The following is a 16736-nucleotide window of genomic DNA, read 5'->3' as shown; positions in this document are numbered from 1 at the left end:
AATAAGTAGGGTGACAATATACAGCCTTGACGTACTCCTTTCCTGATTTGGAACCAGTCTTTTGGTCCATATCCAGTTCTAACTGTTGCTTCCTGACCTGCATACAGGTTTCTCAAGAGGCAGGTCAGGTGGTCTGGTATTCCCATCTCTTTCAGAATTTTCCACAGTTTGTGGCAATCCACACAGTCAAAGACTTTGGCATAGTCAATAAAGCAGAAATAGATGTTTTTCTGGAACTCTCTTGCTTTTTTGATAATCCAACAGATTTTGGCAATTTGATCTCTGGTTCCTCTGCCTTTTCTAAAACCAGCTTGACCATCTGGAAGTTCACAGTTCACGTACTGTTAAAACTTGGCTTGGAGAATTTTGAGCATTACTTTACTGGCGTTTGAGATGAATGCAATTGTGTGGTAGTTTGAGCATTCTTTGGCATTGCCTTTCTTTCATTCCAATGGAATGAAACCTGACCTTTTTCAGTCCTGTGGCCACTGATGAGTTTTCCAAATTTGCTGGCATAGACAGTCCAGCACTTTCACAGCATCATCTTTTAGGATTTGAAATAGCTCAGTTGGAATTCCATCACCTCCACTAGCTTTGTTCGTAGTGATGCTTCTTAAGACCCACTTGACTTCACATTCCAGGATGTCTGACTCTAGGTGAGTGTTAACACCACCATGGTTATCTGGGTCATGAAGATCTTTTTTGTACAGTTCTTCTGTGTATTCTTGCCACCTCTTCTTAACATATGCTGCTTCTATTAGGTCCATACCATTTCTGTCCTTTATTGAGCCCATTCTTGCATGAAATGTTCCCTTGGTATCTCTAATGTTCTTGAAGTGATCTCTAGTGTTCTTAGCATATAGTAAACGGTAAACAAATGCAAGCTCTTAGTGGGATTGCCCTAATTGTTATTAAATAAGATTAGACCAGTATTTTGAAGTGAAATTGTGGAGGGATTGAATACCTAGCTGTGGAATTTGTATATCCCCTTTTAGGTGATGAGTAACCTTTGGGGAAAAATACCAGGAATGCACTTATGAAATGTTCTCTAGAGAATCAATGGAATCTCTCTCCCAGATGTAAGAGGATTCGCTGTTTCTCCCCTGTGCTGACATGAGCTTTACCACTGATCTGTGGGCTAGGCAGTGGTCCTCACCATCACCAGGAGAGCTTTTTGAACACAGCTGGCTGGACCCCTCCCCCGAGGTCTCTGATTCCATAGGTAGGGATGGGTCCCAGGTCCAAGATGATACCGATATTGCTGGTCTGGGGACCAAACTCACCTTGGATTAGAAGCCTCTCTTCACTGCCGTGAATATGGTCTCATCCCAAAATGTGTGCACTTGGTGGAAACCATGCAAAACTTAATTCCCTTAAGGGCATCGATAGGATATTGGAAAAGGGTGAAGGGGTGAGGGGAGGGGAGGAATGTGTTGGTTGAATAAGTTTAGGAAATGTTAAATTTTTTTAAAAACATCAGTAGAGAAGGGATCATGTGCCTATTGTCTAAAACTTGTCTGGTCACAGAACCATTCTCTCTGAAAGTTTTAAAGGGGTGGGTTCTTCTGCCCACAGCCGTGGAAGAGGATGAGTTATTGGAAGAGAGTGCGTTCCTCCAGGTGGAGTGAGTGACCCAGATCACTCGGTGTGCTGCCACAGGTTGTGAGTTCCTGACAAGCGAGATCCTCAGCCTTCGGCCAGACTCCTTTGAGTTGAGTTTCTAACACCTTCTGCTTAAACAGATGCTAATGGCTCAGCCTCCCAGCAGGTACAACTCCTGCTGAGAGGTGGCAGGACTGCTAACCAGCAGAGGCCAAAATAACAGCAGGAAGATGCTCAGTCTCGAGTATAATTAGGGAATAAATTTACCCCATTTGGCTTAGAGGCATTCCTAGCTCTAAAAAGTAAACTATTACTAAGACAAATACCTTGTGTACAAGACAGATATACCTTACATATAGATTATTTTGTTTTGCAAAGGACTGTCACAGCAGTGGTCTTATCTGATGCTTATATTAACCTGAGAGGGTAGAGCTAGAACAAGGCTTAGACTCCCCAGGCACCAGTGAGAAAACTAAGGTTTACAGAGATTAACGACCAGCCCAGTGTGATGAAATGATGCCCCTTCTTCTGTTGCCCTCCTGTGTGGGCATAGCCCTTTGTTCTTGTTGGAGAATATGTGCATTAATAATTACACCAAATCTTGACTCATTCATCCATGAGTTCCTCCATCCAGCAGATACCTAGTGATTACCTGCTAAGTGCCAGGCATTGTGCAACGGGTATTGGTAGGGTGGTGAATAAGACACTTCTGTTTACAGAGATCTTGAGATCTAGCAGGTAAAGTAAAACCTCCAAGGACTGGGCCTGCACCTGTGCTTTACCTTGGGAATCTGAAGCTCAGGAAGGCTAAATGGCCTAAAATTACAAAAGCATGCAACGTCATGGCTGTCAGAAGCCTAAAAGACCATCTAATCTATTCCTGTCATTTTATTAGAGAGTAAAATGAAACAGAGCTGTCGTTCAGTCGTGTCTGACTCTTTGCAACCCCATGAACTTGCAGCACGCCAGGCTTCCCTGTCCTTCACCATTTCACAGAGCTAGTACAAATCCATGTCCATTGAGTCGGTGATGCCATCCAACCATCTCATCCTCTGTCGTCCCCTTCTCCTCCCGCCTTCAATCTTTCCCAGCATCAGGGTCTTTTCTAATGTGTCAGCTCTTCTCATCAGGTGGCCAAAGTATTGAAGCTTCAGCTTCAGTATCAGTCCTTCCAATGAATATTCAGGATTGATTTCCCTTAGGGTTGACTGGTTTGATCTCCTTGCAAATATACACAATATATTGCTTGTGTATTGCTCTGTAACACACCACTACACATTTAGAGGCTGAAAGCAACACTTTTTATCTTGCAGCTTTCATGGGTCAGAAGGCTAGGCCTGATGTGGCTGGGTCTTTTGCTGATGTCTCACAGGCAGAAGTCAAGATGCTGAGGCTGTGAGCAGAACCCTCTTCAAACCTCAGTCTGGTTGTTAGCAGAACTTCCTTCTTTGTGGTTGTAGGACTGAGGTTACTTCTTCCTTGCTGGTCATTGGCCCAGAGGTCACTCTTAGCTCCTAGAGGCTATTCTCCAGTCCTGCTAGGTGGACCCCTGCACCTTCACAGGAACAAAGGTGCAGCAAGTCCTTCTCATGCTTCAGATCTCTCCAAATTCTCTCTCTGCCAACAGGAGAGAAAACTCTCTGCTCTTACAGGGGCATCTCTAATTAGATTAGGTCACCTAGATAATCTCTGTGCCAAATATCAGGACACAGTCTTGGGAATGATATCTTATCATATCCACAGGTCCTGGGGTTAGAGCCTGGAATCCTGGGGAGGGAGGAGGCATTTTTAAAGTTCTGCCTCATTCAGTTATATAACTTTGGTAGTAATGGAATGGGGAAGAGAGATCCTGGGTTTTCTCTGAGGGCTCAGGGTATATAGTAGTTTGAATACTTATTGCTGTTTATCAAAGTGACCCAAAGTGAGGCCCTTAAAGCACCGATCGTGATATTATGCCCTTGATCTATGAGTTGGAAATTTGCACCAGAATTGGCTGGGCAGTTCTTCTGTTGCATAGGAAGTTACCTGCAGCCACTCACTGGTATTCTGCTGGCAGCTGGGCCGGGCTGGAGGTTCTCAGAAAGCTTTGCTTGCATGTCTGGAGCCTTCGCAGAGAGGAACAGAAAGCTAGGCTCAGCTGGGCAGCTCCCCTCTTCAGAGTCTGCTCGTGTGTTCTCTCCAACAGTGTGGTCAGGCTGCTTATAAGTGGCCTCAGAGCTCCAAGGGGAATTTTCCAAGAGACAGAAGTAGAAGCTACCGGTCCCTTGAGAGCTGAGTCCGTAAACTAAGCGACTCGCTTCTGCCCTGTGTCCGTGATCCAAGGCGTGGGGGAATCCGTCAGATTCGAGGGGAGGGACCAGAGATCTGTCCGCGGCAGGATGTCAGAGGACGCGAGGCTACCCGCTGTACACTGTGGGTTTTTCACTTGTTTGTTTTTTTTCCACTGTGACGCATTTTAGTACAGAGGGGAGTGCACTGTTCACGGACCGTGTGAAGAAATATTTTCTAACACAAACCTGCCCTTGAGAACCTTTGTCAATCAGACAGCGGTTGTTTTAGTGGATTTATCTTATAGTTTATGCTTCAGCCTCGGTAAATGTTGCTGTTCTTGTTTTGTCTTCTTGGAAGCTGGTTAGAGAGAGAGGATGTTCCATAGTATAATTTTTATTATTTGGAGAGGATACCAGAAGTGGGAAGGAGGGGGATTCTGCCAGCTGCAGAGTATTCCAGAAGACTGGGGAAATAACCACAGGGATTAACCGCCAGACTCACCGAGAGAACCCGAACGAAAGCTCCGCTGAAACCTGACGCCCGCCCCCCGTAAACACCTCTGCTGATTAGTAGACCACAGTGACGTTCTGTGTCTCCTAGAAAGATTATCCGTCCAAAGCCTGTGTCCAGTAATGTCTGAGAAGTGTGACTATTTCCTTCCCCCCGCGCACAGTCACCTAGGGAAAAGGCTGTGCGTCCCCTCAGGGGAGGCTGAGCTGAGCTGTCTCCATTTGTGGCTATGTGCAGGATGCCTCCCTCCTCCAAGGAAATACTCTGCTTCTGGGGCTCCAGGTACTACTTGTAACCTCAAGTAGGTTATTCTCAGGTTCCCATGGACCAAGGCGTGTCTAGGCATCATTCCACTCTGGAATTCTGAAAATCCGCCGTGCTAAACACTCAGACCGCTCCACACACCATAGTTAATTGCGGCTTTCATGGTCCCTGGGGCTTCCCTCATAGCTCAGTTGGTAAGGACTCCTCCTGCAATGCAGGAGACCCCGGTCACTTTTCACTTTCACTTTCTTTCATGGTCCCTGACCTACGGGTGTGTGTGTACCATAGGCACCCTAGGAGGGGGTAGCAAATTCATGACAAAGACCCATTTTGAGTGTGAATTCAACTGTCCTATTGAGGAAGAGGTACTAGCCCACAGATAAACCTAAGCTGGGCAGCCTGTTCTCAGTCACAGAAGCCTAGCAGTACCCTCCCACCCATGGGGGCAATGAAGCTTTTCACTAAGAGTATGTTTTGCATTTCTTTTCTATTTATGGGGGTAAAGAAAGCAGTGAAGCCAAACCCCACCGCACCCCAAGGGTGCATGGTCGGGGTGAGGGGCAGAGATGGGTGCCGGCAGCTGACTCCCGCGTGAGAGATGCACAAGGCTTGTCCAGCCCAGCGCTACCAGGGATGTCTCCAGGCCTGCCCCTGGGTGTCCTTGTGCATTCGTAGCAGGTAGGGCAATTGGCTCACTCGGCTGACATAAGGCAAGAAAATAAGCGTCTTCAGACCCTTTCTGTTGTTTTAGTTTTTCTTTTTTTCTTTTTCTTCCCTGAGGCTCAGAAGTGGCTTCCTGTTCAGAATAGAATCCAGAGGCTCAGAGGATTGAGTCAGAAATAGAACTGAGTTCTAACCGTTTCTGTAGCGCTTCCTCCTCTTCAGCACCATCTCCCTATGCTCCTCCCCACCTCCACCCTCCACATCGCCCAACAAACTCACACCTGGGCCAGTTGTAATCTTAGCAATATGACAACTCACTGGTGACCTTGAGGACATCACGTCGCCTCTCTGAGCCCAGTTTTTCATATTTTTAAAAATCCCTGATACCCTTTTTAACCCAACCTATGACACAGAAAATGTGTGCAGATCGAAATCAGAGAACCCATTGGAAGAGCTTTAGAAAGTTTAAAATTGATAGAAAAATGTAACATATTGCTGCCTTAATAGTGTTTTTCTGGTTGTTTTAAAGGATGATTTTTTTGGGTAAATGTTTTATGGAAGTGTTAGAGTTATGTAGCAAGTGAAAATCCCGTTAAGTGTGCAGCAAGATGAATTTTCACAGAAATGAATTCCCGCACGTAGCCAGCACCCAGGCCCAGGAGCAGGGCGTCAGCACCAGGGCCGAAGCCCCGGGTCCTCTTCGAGCCCCTCAGGCGCCACCAGGCTTCTCCCCAAGGGAGCCACGCCTCTCGTGGCCGCTCCCCCTCTGGTGCAGTCTGTCCTCTTTTACACAGTGCGGACCTTTGGTGTCTGGCTTTCTTTTACCTTTCGTTCCCCTGTGAGATTCCTCCACACTGTTTTGCATGGTTTCGGCACATTCATTCTCAAGGGTATTCCGCTGTGTTCCTAGACGTCCGTTCTCCTGTTGCACAGTCCCCAGGATGGGGCTGTGTAGGACGGTGATGCTGTCTTCCACGTGCCCTGGGGTGAACTTCCGTGCGCATTTGTGCTGGGTGTCCACTAGGGGAGGGGTTACTCAGCTGTAGAGATGCTTCAGTGGGTACTTCCCCGTTTTCCCAACATTGCTGAGCCAATGATCTGTGCTCATTGCAGGTAGCACAGAAGGGTTTTCCACTGCTCCATATCCTTGTGGATATAAACATATACTTAGTGCTTCTCGTCCTTTTCATTTTGATTGTAGCGTCCTGCTACAGTAGTATCAATTTTAGTTGACGTGGTCCTGATGACTAATGAGGTGGAGTTTCATGTGCTTATTGCCTTTTGAATATCCTCTTTTATGACCCTGTTCATATCATCATATCAGTTCCTGCTTCCCCTTTTGGTCATTTTTTGGGGGGGGGGCGCGGGGAGCATATCACATTTATTAAACAGTTTAGTGAGAACCTTGTGAAGAAAAATGTAAATCGTGATAATTGCATCTCCTCTGGTTTAAAGAGACTCAGAGAGGAGTGGTAGACCCAGGCAGTATGAAATGCCTTTGACTAGCCCAGCATCCAGCAAGCGTAGGAGTTATTTATGGACTATAAATACAGTCTTTGATTGGGTAGAGGTAATGCAAATATATTTTCTAACTCAGGCTTGTCTTTCCACTCTTTGAATGGTATCTTTTGATGGATATGTTTTAATCTTAATATACCCCTATTAATCAATGTGTTTTTCTTCCCCCTTTATGGTGAGCTATGTTAAGAAATCTTTACCTACTCCAATCTCATAATGATGATGCTCCTCTATGTTTTCTTCTAAAAGGTGCTTTAGTGATGTTATTATTGTATTACTTTTCACATTTAGACCTGTAATCTCTCTGTTAGTGAAACTGGGGTATAGAAGAGATTGTGTCAATAAGAGATTTTGAGGTTGCTGTTTTAATATCAATATTCAATGGATCCAGCAACAATTATTGAATTCTTTCCCTGGATTTTTAAATCTGTACTTATTTCAAAAGCACCATTTTCTTTGTGAGCTCAAGAGGAACACAATAGTTTGTTTTCATGAGAGACAGTGTGCACCTACTCTATGTCAGGAGCTTTGCATCCATTATCTTATCTGATATTTAAGACAATCCGCCAAGTAATGTATTATTATTCCATTCTGTGGTTGAGAAAACTGAAGCTTCGGAAGGACAAGCGATTAGCTGAAGGTTAAGTAATGAGCAGCAGAGCTGTGATTCCATACCCCATCTTTTCTGACTCCAGAGCCACATCTAGCTCTTTCTTCAAGCTTCATGGTGACAGCATTCATTAGAACCGTGGAAGGTGAGTGACCAGTGAGATTAGGACATAAAGCTATAATCAACTGGGCTGTTCTAGTAACCGAGAGGAGTATTTTTACCTGGAACATTTGTGAAACACAGTTATTCTTTGCCCTCAGTAATAATAATGGCTAATGGTCAATCATAGCGCCCTTTCACTGCAAACCTCCCAGGAGTTTTGTGTGTCTGATTCTCGTTCTGAAAATAAAGTGTAAGGTGGGTATTATTACCTTTCCCGTTTGACAGATAAAGAAACTAAGGATCACAGAGGTGAAGTGATTTATCCAAGGTCAAATATCCACAGCAAAAGAGTGGTAGAGCAGGCCCAGCATTTCCTCAGCTGAGTCCCCCTCGCTGCCTGGGTCACTGACCTCGAGGGCCACCAATGTACTTCAGGATGCAGCGCATTAGCCCTGACCGGCCACTTCCAGCGTTCGTGCCTTTTGGCCCGTGTCTGCCGTTCTGCCTGCCCACCGCCCAGGAAGAGTAAGCTCTCCACCTGGGAGCTTCCTGCTACTCTAGCCTCTCTGTCAGCCCCAAGGAGGCTTCTGGATCCTTCCTTCCCTTGCCTCCACCACAGCCATGCCCCAAAGCAGAATGCCAGATTTGAAAATGTTGCCTGTCACCTCTTTCCAGACACAAAACTGTAACTGCCAAAACTGTTTCATAATCCTCCCCAGTTAAACTCCTGACAGTCTGATTTTAAAGACTTTTTTGCATTGCTACTCTTCCTCTCCTGCCTTCTGCCCTCGGCCTCTGCCCTCCCCGCAAAAGACCTGTTGCCTTCACGGCACAACGCCAGACCAGAAAACATCTGCATCGTGGGGAGAGATCCCAGGATTCTTCTTCGGGTCTTTTTTTCCCAGTGCTGTGAACTCTTCCAGGAGGCTCTGACATCATGTGAAAACCGGAGAGAAGGAAGAAGAAACTATTAAGTCAGTGAGGAGCTCAGAGAGGGGAATGATTAAAACTAAATACAAATGTGGGGAGAATGAACACTGGGTGGGTCTGATGGCCGGTTACAATTCTCACTAGCATGTCCATAACCTGAGGCTTCTTTCAGCAGAGCTCCATGCGTGGGTATATCCATCTTTTATTAGCACTGTCAACTGTAACACACTCAGAGCCACACACAGCATACCCCCCAAAACAGCACATCATCAGAAACCTAAAAGCAACTGTTTGTCTTCCTAGTCTCTGGTCTATAAAGTACACAATTTGTAGAGTCTCAGGAATTACTCAGACACCCATTACAGTGTCACAGAAATATCAAGGAAGAAGCACAGAGCATAAATAATGATTCAGAATTCCACTTTCAGTATTTTTTTAAGAAAACTCCTCTCCCTTTTAAACAAACACTTCCGGTAGGCAAATGAGTCTTCTGGATTCTAGTTTTCTCTTTGAGCCTAGAGCTGTTCTCCCCTTTCTCCTTGGCACTCGATTTGTATGATCTTCCCTAAAATGCCACTGGCCTGGCACTGTATTCCTGTCTCGGGCAAAACCTCCAATTAAAATCAGCAGGAAGTTTGCTAGAATTAGGAATCCCAGCCTGGGCTCCCCACCCGGGTGGTTCCGCGAGGGAGGCGTGCGCCTTTGAAAGCGCTGATGGGAAGCCCTGGGGGGCAGAGCCTCTGCCCTGCAAATGCCCAGCGGCTCCAGCTGTGTCTCCAGGGCGCCTGTCAGTTCCTCGGCAAAGCCTGGCTGAGGCCGAGGCCAAGCCTGCAGGGGAACAGCAGGGCGTCTCCGGGGACTGCAGTCTAGCTCCTCCTCCGGGCTGGGTTTGCGAGGGTAGGAACAGTACTGTGGGGACTGGGGGGCACTCTGGGTCTGGATGGAGACATCCTGAGCTCTTACCTTCTGTGTCCACGCGGTGTGACCGTGGGAACGTCACAGCCCGCTCTGGTCTTCCGAGCCCTCTCGGTGGGATGGAAATCACGAGGGAGTCCTATCTCCCGGGGCTACTGTGAGGATAAAGGCTGGCTGCCATGATAGAGAAAGCACTGGGAAACATCGACCCTCCACCTCACCAGACCTCAAGGCTCAGGTCTAAACGTGAGGGAGGTGGGCTGGATGTTTCCAGGGCTGCTGCTTCTTGATGGTCCTCTGCCTCTGTGGTCCAAGCCGCTTCATGTGTCGCCTCTGTGGGAGCCTGCCTACCAGGCGCTGGGGGGGGTACCAGCTTTAGGAATGAAAATGCAGGTTTCTGCCCTCCCTCCCTTCTTCTCATCAACACCTCTCCGCACCGCTCCCCCCACCCCGACTCCATCAGAACGAACTGGAGTCCCATCCAGCCGAAAGATGCTGGATTGGACGTATTGAAGTTCAACTTTGGCTGAAAAGGCAAGATGCTTTGGCTCTGCACGGACAGAGAAAAGCACCTGAAAATTTGGTGCTCACGGCCGCACATGTACTGCCTTGCGGGGGGACTGTGTCAGCCCCTGTCAGACCCGCCCCCCGCCGAAGCTGGTCTGTTAAACTGCCCCTGCATTGCCAGGGTTGAGGCGGGCTGTCACCAGCCAGCCTGGGAAACGGTATTTACAGACCGCCGCCCCTCCTACCCCTGGCCCCCAGCCTCTCCCTGCGCGCTTGTCCTGAGCTCCAGTTAGCTGTGAATGGAGGAGAGGGATGCCTGGCAGGTCCAGGGGAAGCCAGGAATGTGACAATAGGCCCTTCACACGTTCAAAGTTTCAGTATTTTCCCATTATTTCCATTTACGTCTCTTCTTACGGCCTGCTTCCTTCCTCTGGCTGGCTATAATTTTACACTGTGGTTCGTTGGAAAGTGAGCCCAGGCCGGAGTCAGAGAGCTTGATGTGGAAGGTGGACTAAGTCTGTGGTGTCAGACACGTCCGCCTGCTTCTCGGGACTTCGCTGTCTGTGCCGTCCCTGGGTATCCACGCTGCTCTGGGAGAACTCCAGCACACAGCCTGAGGTACAGTCAGCGCTTGGCAGTTGAGCCGCTCACTGACTCCCCGGGCTGGTTTCAAGGGTTTCTGAGTATCAGTGATGTGATCGCTACCCAGAGCAGTAGCTAGAGGTGGAGAAGGTGCAAGAGATTGCTCTGATGGTGGTGGAGTCCTCATTGTGAGAAGTTCCTCATGCTAAAAGGACAGGGATGCAAAAAACTGGGATGAGCTTGTTTTTTCTGGTTTTGCTCATCTCTTCAAAACGAAGGACTGGAATCTAGGGAAAGTTCACTGACATTGGGAATTGGGACTTAACTAACGTTTCTACCCTGCTTGACCACTCTTTCTGCCCCGCTTCAGAAAAGGATTGTTTGCCTGCAGATGGCCCATCAGGGGTCTACATTCCCTGATTCTGGGAGTCACAGCACTGCAAGGCTTGGCTGAGTTGCTTCATTCACATCCCACCCACTCTTATTACCGGGCTTCCCTGGTGTCTCAGAGGGTAAAGAATCTGCTTGCAATGCAGGAGACCCAGGTTCGATCCCTGGGTGGGGAAGATCCCCTGGAGAAGGGAATGGCAACCCACTCCAGTATTCTTGCCTGGAGAATTCCACGGACAGAGGAGCCTGGAGGGCTACAGTCCACGGGGTCACAAGGAACTGGACATGACTGAGCCGCTGACGCTCTGCCTCTGCCTTCACCCCATCACCTCTCCCCGCTCTCCCGCCCCCTCCTCCTTCACTCTGGGTCGCCCCTGTTCCCGCGCCTCCTCCAGCACCGAGGCCTCTCGGGGCCCCACCTCTCTCCTCTCTGCTCTCTCCCTTCGGCCGGCGCTCCCGCCCCCTCCCGGCGCCCGCCTCCTTCTCGGCCCTCCTCTGGACCCTTAATGCCTTCTTTGATCCGGCCCACAGCCTCACGATTATGCAGGTGCCAGGCAGCTCTCGGCTGCGCCTCAGAGGGCCTCTGTCCCCGGCGCCTCCCGCTCGACAGGGCTGGAATCCTAATCGGCCCCTCGCCCCTCCGCCGGCGGCGGCCTCCCCGGGGGTCTCCATCTGCCCCCTCCCTCCCGCCCCCAGGGTGCTGAGAGCCCGGCCACAAGGAGGCATTGATTCAGGGAGCGGGAGGGGGGCGGCCCTGACAAAGGGCCCCAATGATGAGACACGAGAAAGGGGGCGCTCTCCGGGCTTATAGAATGCCTTGCAGATGGGAGCAGAGGAGCTCTCAATGGGGTACTGTCCCGTCGCCTGGAGAGGGAGTGACGGGGCTAAGTGTGGGCCCTTTGAAAGGGGCGTTTTGAAATGACGCTCTGGTCAGATGGAACCACGCAATCGGAGACGTGTGGCGGGCCCCTGCGGCTCACAGCACTCTCCGATGACTCAGAGCCCATGTTCAGCCGATGCTCTGGCTCCGGAGGGGGGAGCCGCGCGGCTCATTATGATTCCGGCTCCGTTTGCTGAAGGCTGGGCCCTCTGCTGTTCTGCAGGCTGTAATAGGATTGGTCCACGCGAAGCAGAGACCTCCGAGGCCTGGAGCTGTGTGGGTGGAAGGGATTGAAAACTAATACTGCAGCTTGGGAGACAGAAGCGGAGTTTGTTGTTGTTTAATGAAAAGTAAGAAAAAATATTAATTTTGGTCTGTTCATTCCCTCACTGTTCGTCCGCTCATTCATTCAGCAAACATTTCTGGGCTCCATGCTCAGAGAAGGAGGGCTCCCCTCTCTCAAGCCTTAGAGCCTGGAGGGGAAACTGAGGGAAAAACCAGGGGCTGCAGTAGAGCGTTCTGAATGTCGTGGGGGAGGTTTCATTGCCAAAGCCAGGATCGTTCCCTGGACTTAGGGCAGAGCCCTTTCAAGGAGCGCTCTAATTATGCCTCCATTTTCTCTCAGCTGATAAGCTCGGCAGCATTCTGGGAAGCCCTTTCAACAGTATCCATTTCCAAATGTCCCAGGAACCAAATGGTTTCCCTCCACCCCAGAGAGATAGGGAAATCCTGAAAGCCTCTCGGTAGCTTCAAAGGAAGAGCTTATTCTCTGGGATAAGAATACCTATTATTACCTTTTTAATAATTGGTCTATGCCCGGCTCTGTGCTAAATGCTTTAAAGACATCGTCGCATTCAGTCCTCTCCCTCACCGCCTAAGATAGGCTTTATTATTCTCCTTTTGCATATGGACACTGCGTCTCAGAGACATGAAGTGACTTGTTCCTGGTTACGGAGCGGAGCCTCGAACTAACTTCTGCCTGGGCCAGCACACGTGCCTTTCAGGATTAGGCTGCGCTGCTTGCCTCCTGGTTCTTGGGCTTGGCGATTGTGGCTGGGCAGAGGAAATGAGAGAACAGCGGGATCGCTACCACGTCCTACCAGAGATGCAGTACAATGCAGAAGGGCTTCTGTCTCCAGTTTTCTAAACTGGGGATTCCCTGGAAGTCCAGCGGATAAGACTCCAGGCTCCCAGTGCAGGGGACATGGGTTTGATCCCTGGTTGGGGATCTAAGATCCCGCAGGCCGCACAGCATGGCCTAAAATTTAAAAAATAAAATAAAAAATGGGGGATCGGGAACCACTGCCGCCGTTGTCATCCTCACCATCAGTATACTGCGGCACTCGACAGCCATAAGAAATGCTTCCTTGACTCTTGTTTGAAAAAAAAAGCCTCGGCTTCGAGCCGGGAGGTTCCTCCCACTCGCTGTATTATTCGCCTCTCTTGCCATGTCTAGAAAATGGAGCTGAGAGTCCCTTGGCAGGAATAACAAGAGCCTAACTTTTATGGAGCCCCTAATGCCTACCGAGTTAGGGGCTAAGACTTCACGTAAAAATTCATGCCATCCTTACCACAGCCTAGTGTGGGAGGAGTGATTAGGGAGATGAGGGAAACCGCCAGCATTCCCTGGACTCAGGAGTGGAGGAGCCGGGACTCAAAGCAATCTCAGACTGACCTCAAGTCGCAAGCTATTTTGGGGGTGGTGTTGTGAAGCTCAAGTGAGAAATGGGAGGGTAAAAAGTGCTAGACACATGTAAGGAATTATTCTTAGTGTGGAAGACGGCCAAGAGGGGACTTGCACAGAAATGAGGAAAGATGAGAGGCCGCTAAGCTGACTGTCTTACATCTTTTTTTTAAAAAAAACTTATTTTTCTGTTGCTTCTTATCTGACTGAGTATCTGTCTTCATTGGAATGTTCCAGAGGCTGGAATCTGGGGACAGGCTTGGGTTCGTTTATAAAAGTGTTGAGGGGCTGTGGGGAGGGGGACCTAGACATCCGTACTGTGATGGAAATTTCACTGAACTGAAATTTTGGAGAAAAATGGGGAAATAGCATTTTTCTTATACGTTTTGAAACTGCAGTGTTAGGATCACGTGAGATCATCAGTATGGAAGCACTGCCATGATCTCCAGAGTAATATAAGATAGAATTCGTTTTTTGCTGAAGTTTTTGGATGTTATGGGAGGAATGGGAGGAATCTGTGAAGAGGGTTGAAACATCAGGTGTAGATTAAAAGAAATAACCCCTCAATTCTTCTTTACTGCCGACTTTCTACAAGCTGTTGTCATTCAGCAGGGTTTTTTGAGTTTATACACTTTAATTTTCTGAATCAAGCATCTTTGAGATGAATGAATAATAGATGTAGAAAGCTGGGAGGACCTCAAAGAACACTTTTACTCCATCCCCTTCCTTTTTTACACACGAGGACACTGAACATTAGAAGGGTGAAGTACAAGGTCATATAGCTGGTCTGCGACATTACCCAGGGCTACGCTGCCATTCCTAGAAATGACATTCAGCGCCCTTCCTGTGATAACTGCCCCACCCTGCCCCACTTTGCAGGAGCAGCTGGAGAACCACAAGCCCACCCATGATGGCTAATCTTCTCCATCTCCCCTCTGTCCCCCAGGACAATTCAGCAGTGGCTTGCGAGGGTCCAGTCGCTTCTCTACTGCAACGAGAACGGGTTCTGGGGCACCTTCCTCGAGAGCCAGAGGAGCTGCGTGTGCCACGGCAGCACCACGCTGTGCCAGCGCCCCATCCCCTGCATCATCGGCGGGAACAACAGCTGCGCCATGTGCAGCCTGGCCAACATCTCGCTCTGCGGCTCCTGCAACAAGGGCTACAAGCTGTACCGAGGCCGCTGCGAGCCGCAGAACGTGGACTCGGAGCGCAGCGAGCAGTTCATCAGCTTCGAGACCGACCTGGACTTCCAGGACCTCGAGCTGAAGTACCTGCTGCAGAAGATGGACTCGCGCCTGTATGTCCACACCACCTTCATCAGCAACGAGATCCGCCTCGACACCTTCTTCGACCCCCGGTGGCGCAAGCGCCTGTCCCTCACTCTCAAGAGCAACAAGAACCGCATGGACTTCATCCACATGGTGATCGGCATGTCCATGCGCATCTGCCAGATGCGCAACAGCAGCCTGGACCCCATGTTCTTCGTCTACGTCAACCCGTTCAGCGGGAGCCACTCGGAGGGCTGGAACATGCCCTTCGGCGAGTTCGGCTACCCGCGCTGGGAGAAGATCCGCCTCCAGAACAGCCAGTGCTACAACTGGACTCTGCTGCTGGGCAACCGGTGGAAAACGTTTTTCGAGACGGTCCACATCTACCTACGCAGTCGGACTCGGCTCCCGACCCTCCTGCGCAATGAGACTGGCCAGGGCCCGGTGGACCTGTCCGACCCCTCCAAGAGGCAGTTCTACATCAAGATCTCGGATGTGCAGGTGTTCGGGTACAGCCTGAGGTTCAACGCCGACCTCCTGCGCAGCGCCGTGCAGCAGGTCAACCAGTCCTACACGCAGGGCGGCCAGTTCTACTCCTCTTCGTCCGTCATGCTCCTCCTGTTGGATATTCGGGACCGAATCAATCGCCTGGCCCCCCCTGTAGCCCCGGGAAAACCCCAGCTGGACTTGTTCTCCTGTATGCTGAAACACCGCCTGAAACTGACCAACAGCGAGATCATCAGGGTGAACCACGCCCTGGACCTCTACAACACCGAGATCCTCAAACAGTCGGATCAGATGACAGCCAAGCTCTGCTAACGCGGGCTCCTGGCCGCGGGCGTTCCCTTTTGTTCTACAAACTGAACAGAACCAAGCGAAGCAAAACAAACGCACATTTGTAAAGTGTAATTACTATTCAAAGGAAAGGAGGAAAAGTCTTCATTTGTTGGAAACGAAAAAACGTTCTAGCAACTGTATAAAACCGTGGGGCATGTTTGTTATTTCTATACTCTGTCGTGAGGAAGGGTCTCAGTCTGGGGAGGAGCTCGGAGGGAGGTGCTGCTTAGGCCTCAGGTGCTGTATTGATTGGGGGGGATGGGAGAGAGCATATGCAACGAATTGTAAAGATCTCTGCTATGCAGGTGCTAAGATGAAACGGGAAACAGAAAGCTATATGTAATGTACAACCCACACTGCCATTTTTCCTCGTGGGAGGAAATGGACATAGATAAAGAAGATATTTCTTCGGTTATGATTTCTTCCCTCTTTATGCTGAATTCCTTGTGGTTTTTTTTTGACTCCTCCGCACATGAGGGTGGAGATTCCGTGACAGCACTGTCTTGCCCAGATAGCGTCTCTCACACTGAATAAACTGAAACTCACTGAAGCCGGACAATAGGTGGGACCCTGGGGGAGAGGCATTCACATAACCACAGGGTGTTAAAACCATTAAGAAACCTTTGATAACAGCCTGTTGACCTCCTTGATTGAGTTTGGAAACTAGCCTCAGAGAGAAATGGCAAGCCCAAGGCTACACGTGGTTACTGGCCCAACAGTGAGGTGAACCTGCCTTCTGACCCCGTTGGCCGCGCTCCTTCTAACATCAGGCTGGCCACGGTGGTGTTTACCCCTCCAACTGAGCTGCCAAGGGATGAAGTAGTTTTCAGTCTCAGGTTGTTTTGATAGCCCTTTTTTTCTTTTAATGAAGAAACCCATTTCAACTACTGTCTCCAAAAAGAAATGGTGTCAGAGTCCCTGGAAGCGCTCTGCATCTTTTAGTTTGATTTAAAGTCAAAATAAAATAGGGTGGGTTTTAAAATTGCACTGGTCTGCCAGGCCTTCCCCAAGTAGGTATCTAAAACATGATCCTTTAACTCAGAATACACACACACACACACAAATACACTAACGCTGCCACTTCTTGGGCATCTCTGAGAAGCCTTGTCTGGGACTTGGGGTTTAAATTGAAAGGAGAGTTGTAAGGAAGAGAACTCATTTCAAAGCACATCTGTAGAGGATTGGGGCAGAAAGCATGTCTTA

General features: G+C 49.2%; 1 protein-coding gene across 1 annotated transcript in view; it reads left to right on the top strand.

Moving 5' to 3' along the window:
- BRINP1 (BMP/retinoic acid inducible neural specific 1) overlaps window positions 1-16433 on the top strand; it is a 187551-nt gene extending 171118 nt beyond the window's left edge. Inside the window, exon 8 of the mRNA XM_043453745.1 lies at window positions 14375-16433. Within this exon, the coding sequence (XP_043309680.1) occupies window positions 14375-15515 (1141 nt within the window). The 3' untranslated portion in view covers window positions 15516-16433. The remainder of the gene's footprint in view (window positions 1-14374) is intronic.
- Window positions 16434-16736: the final 303 nt, after the last annotated feature.

The sequence above is a fragment of the Cervus canadensis genome, chromosome 30 (genome assembly GCF_019320065.1).
Source record: "Cervus canadensis isolate Bull #8, Minnesota chromosome 30, ASM1932006v1, whole genome shotgun sequence".
NCBI lineage: Eukaryota > Metazoa > Chordata > Mammalia > Artiodactyla > Cervidae > Cervus > Cervus canadensis.
Note: the sequence above shows the minus strand (reverse complement) of the source record. Positions and strands in the feature narration are given on the sequence as shown.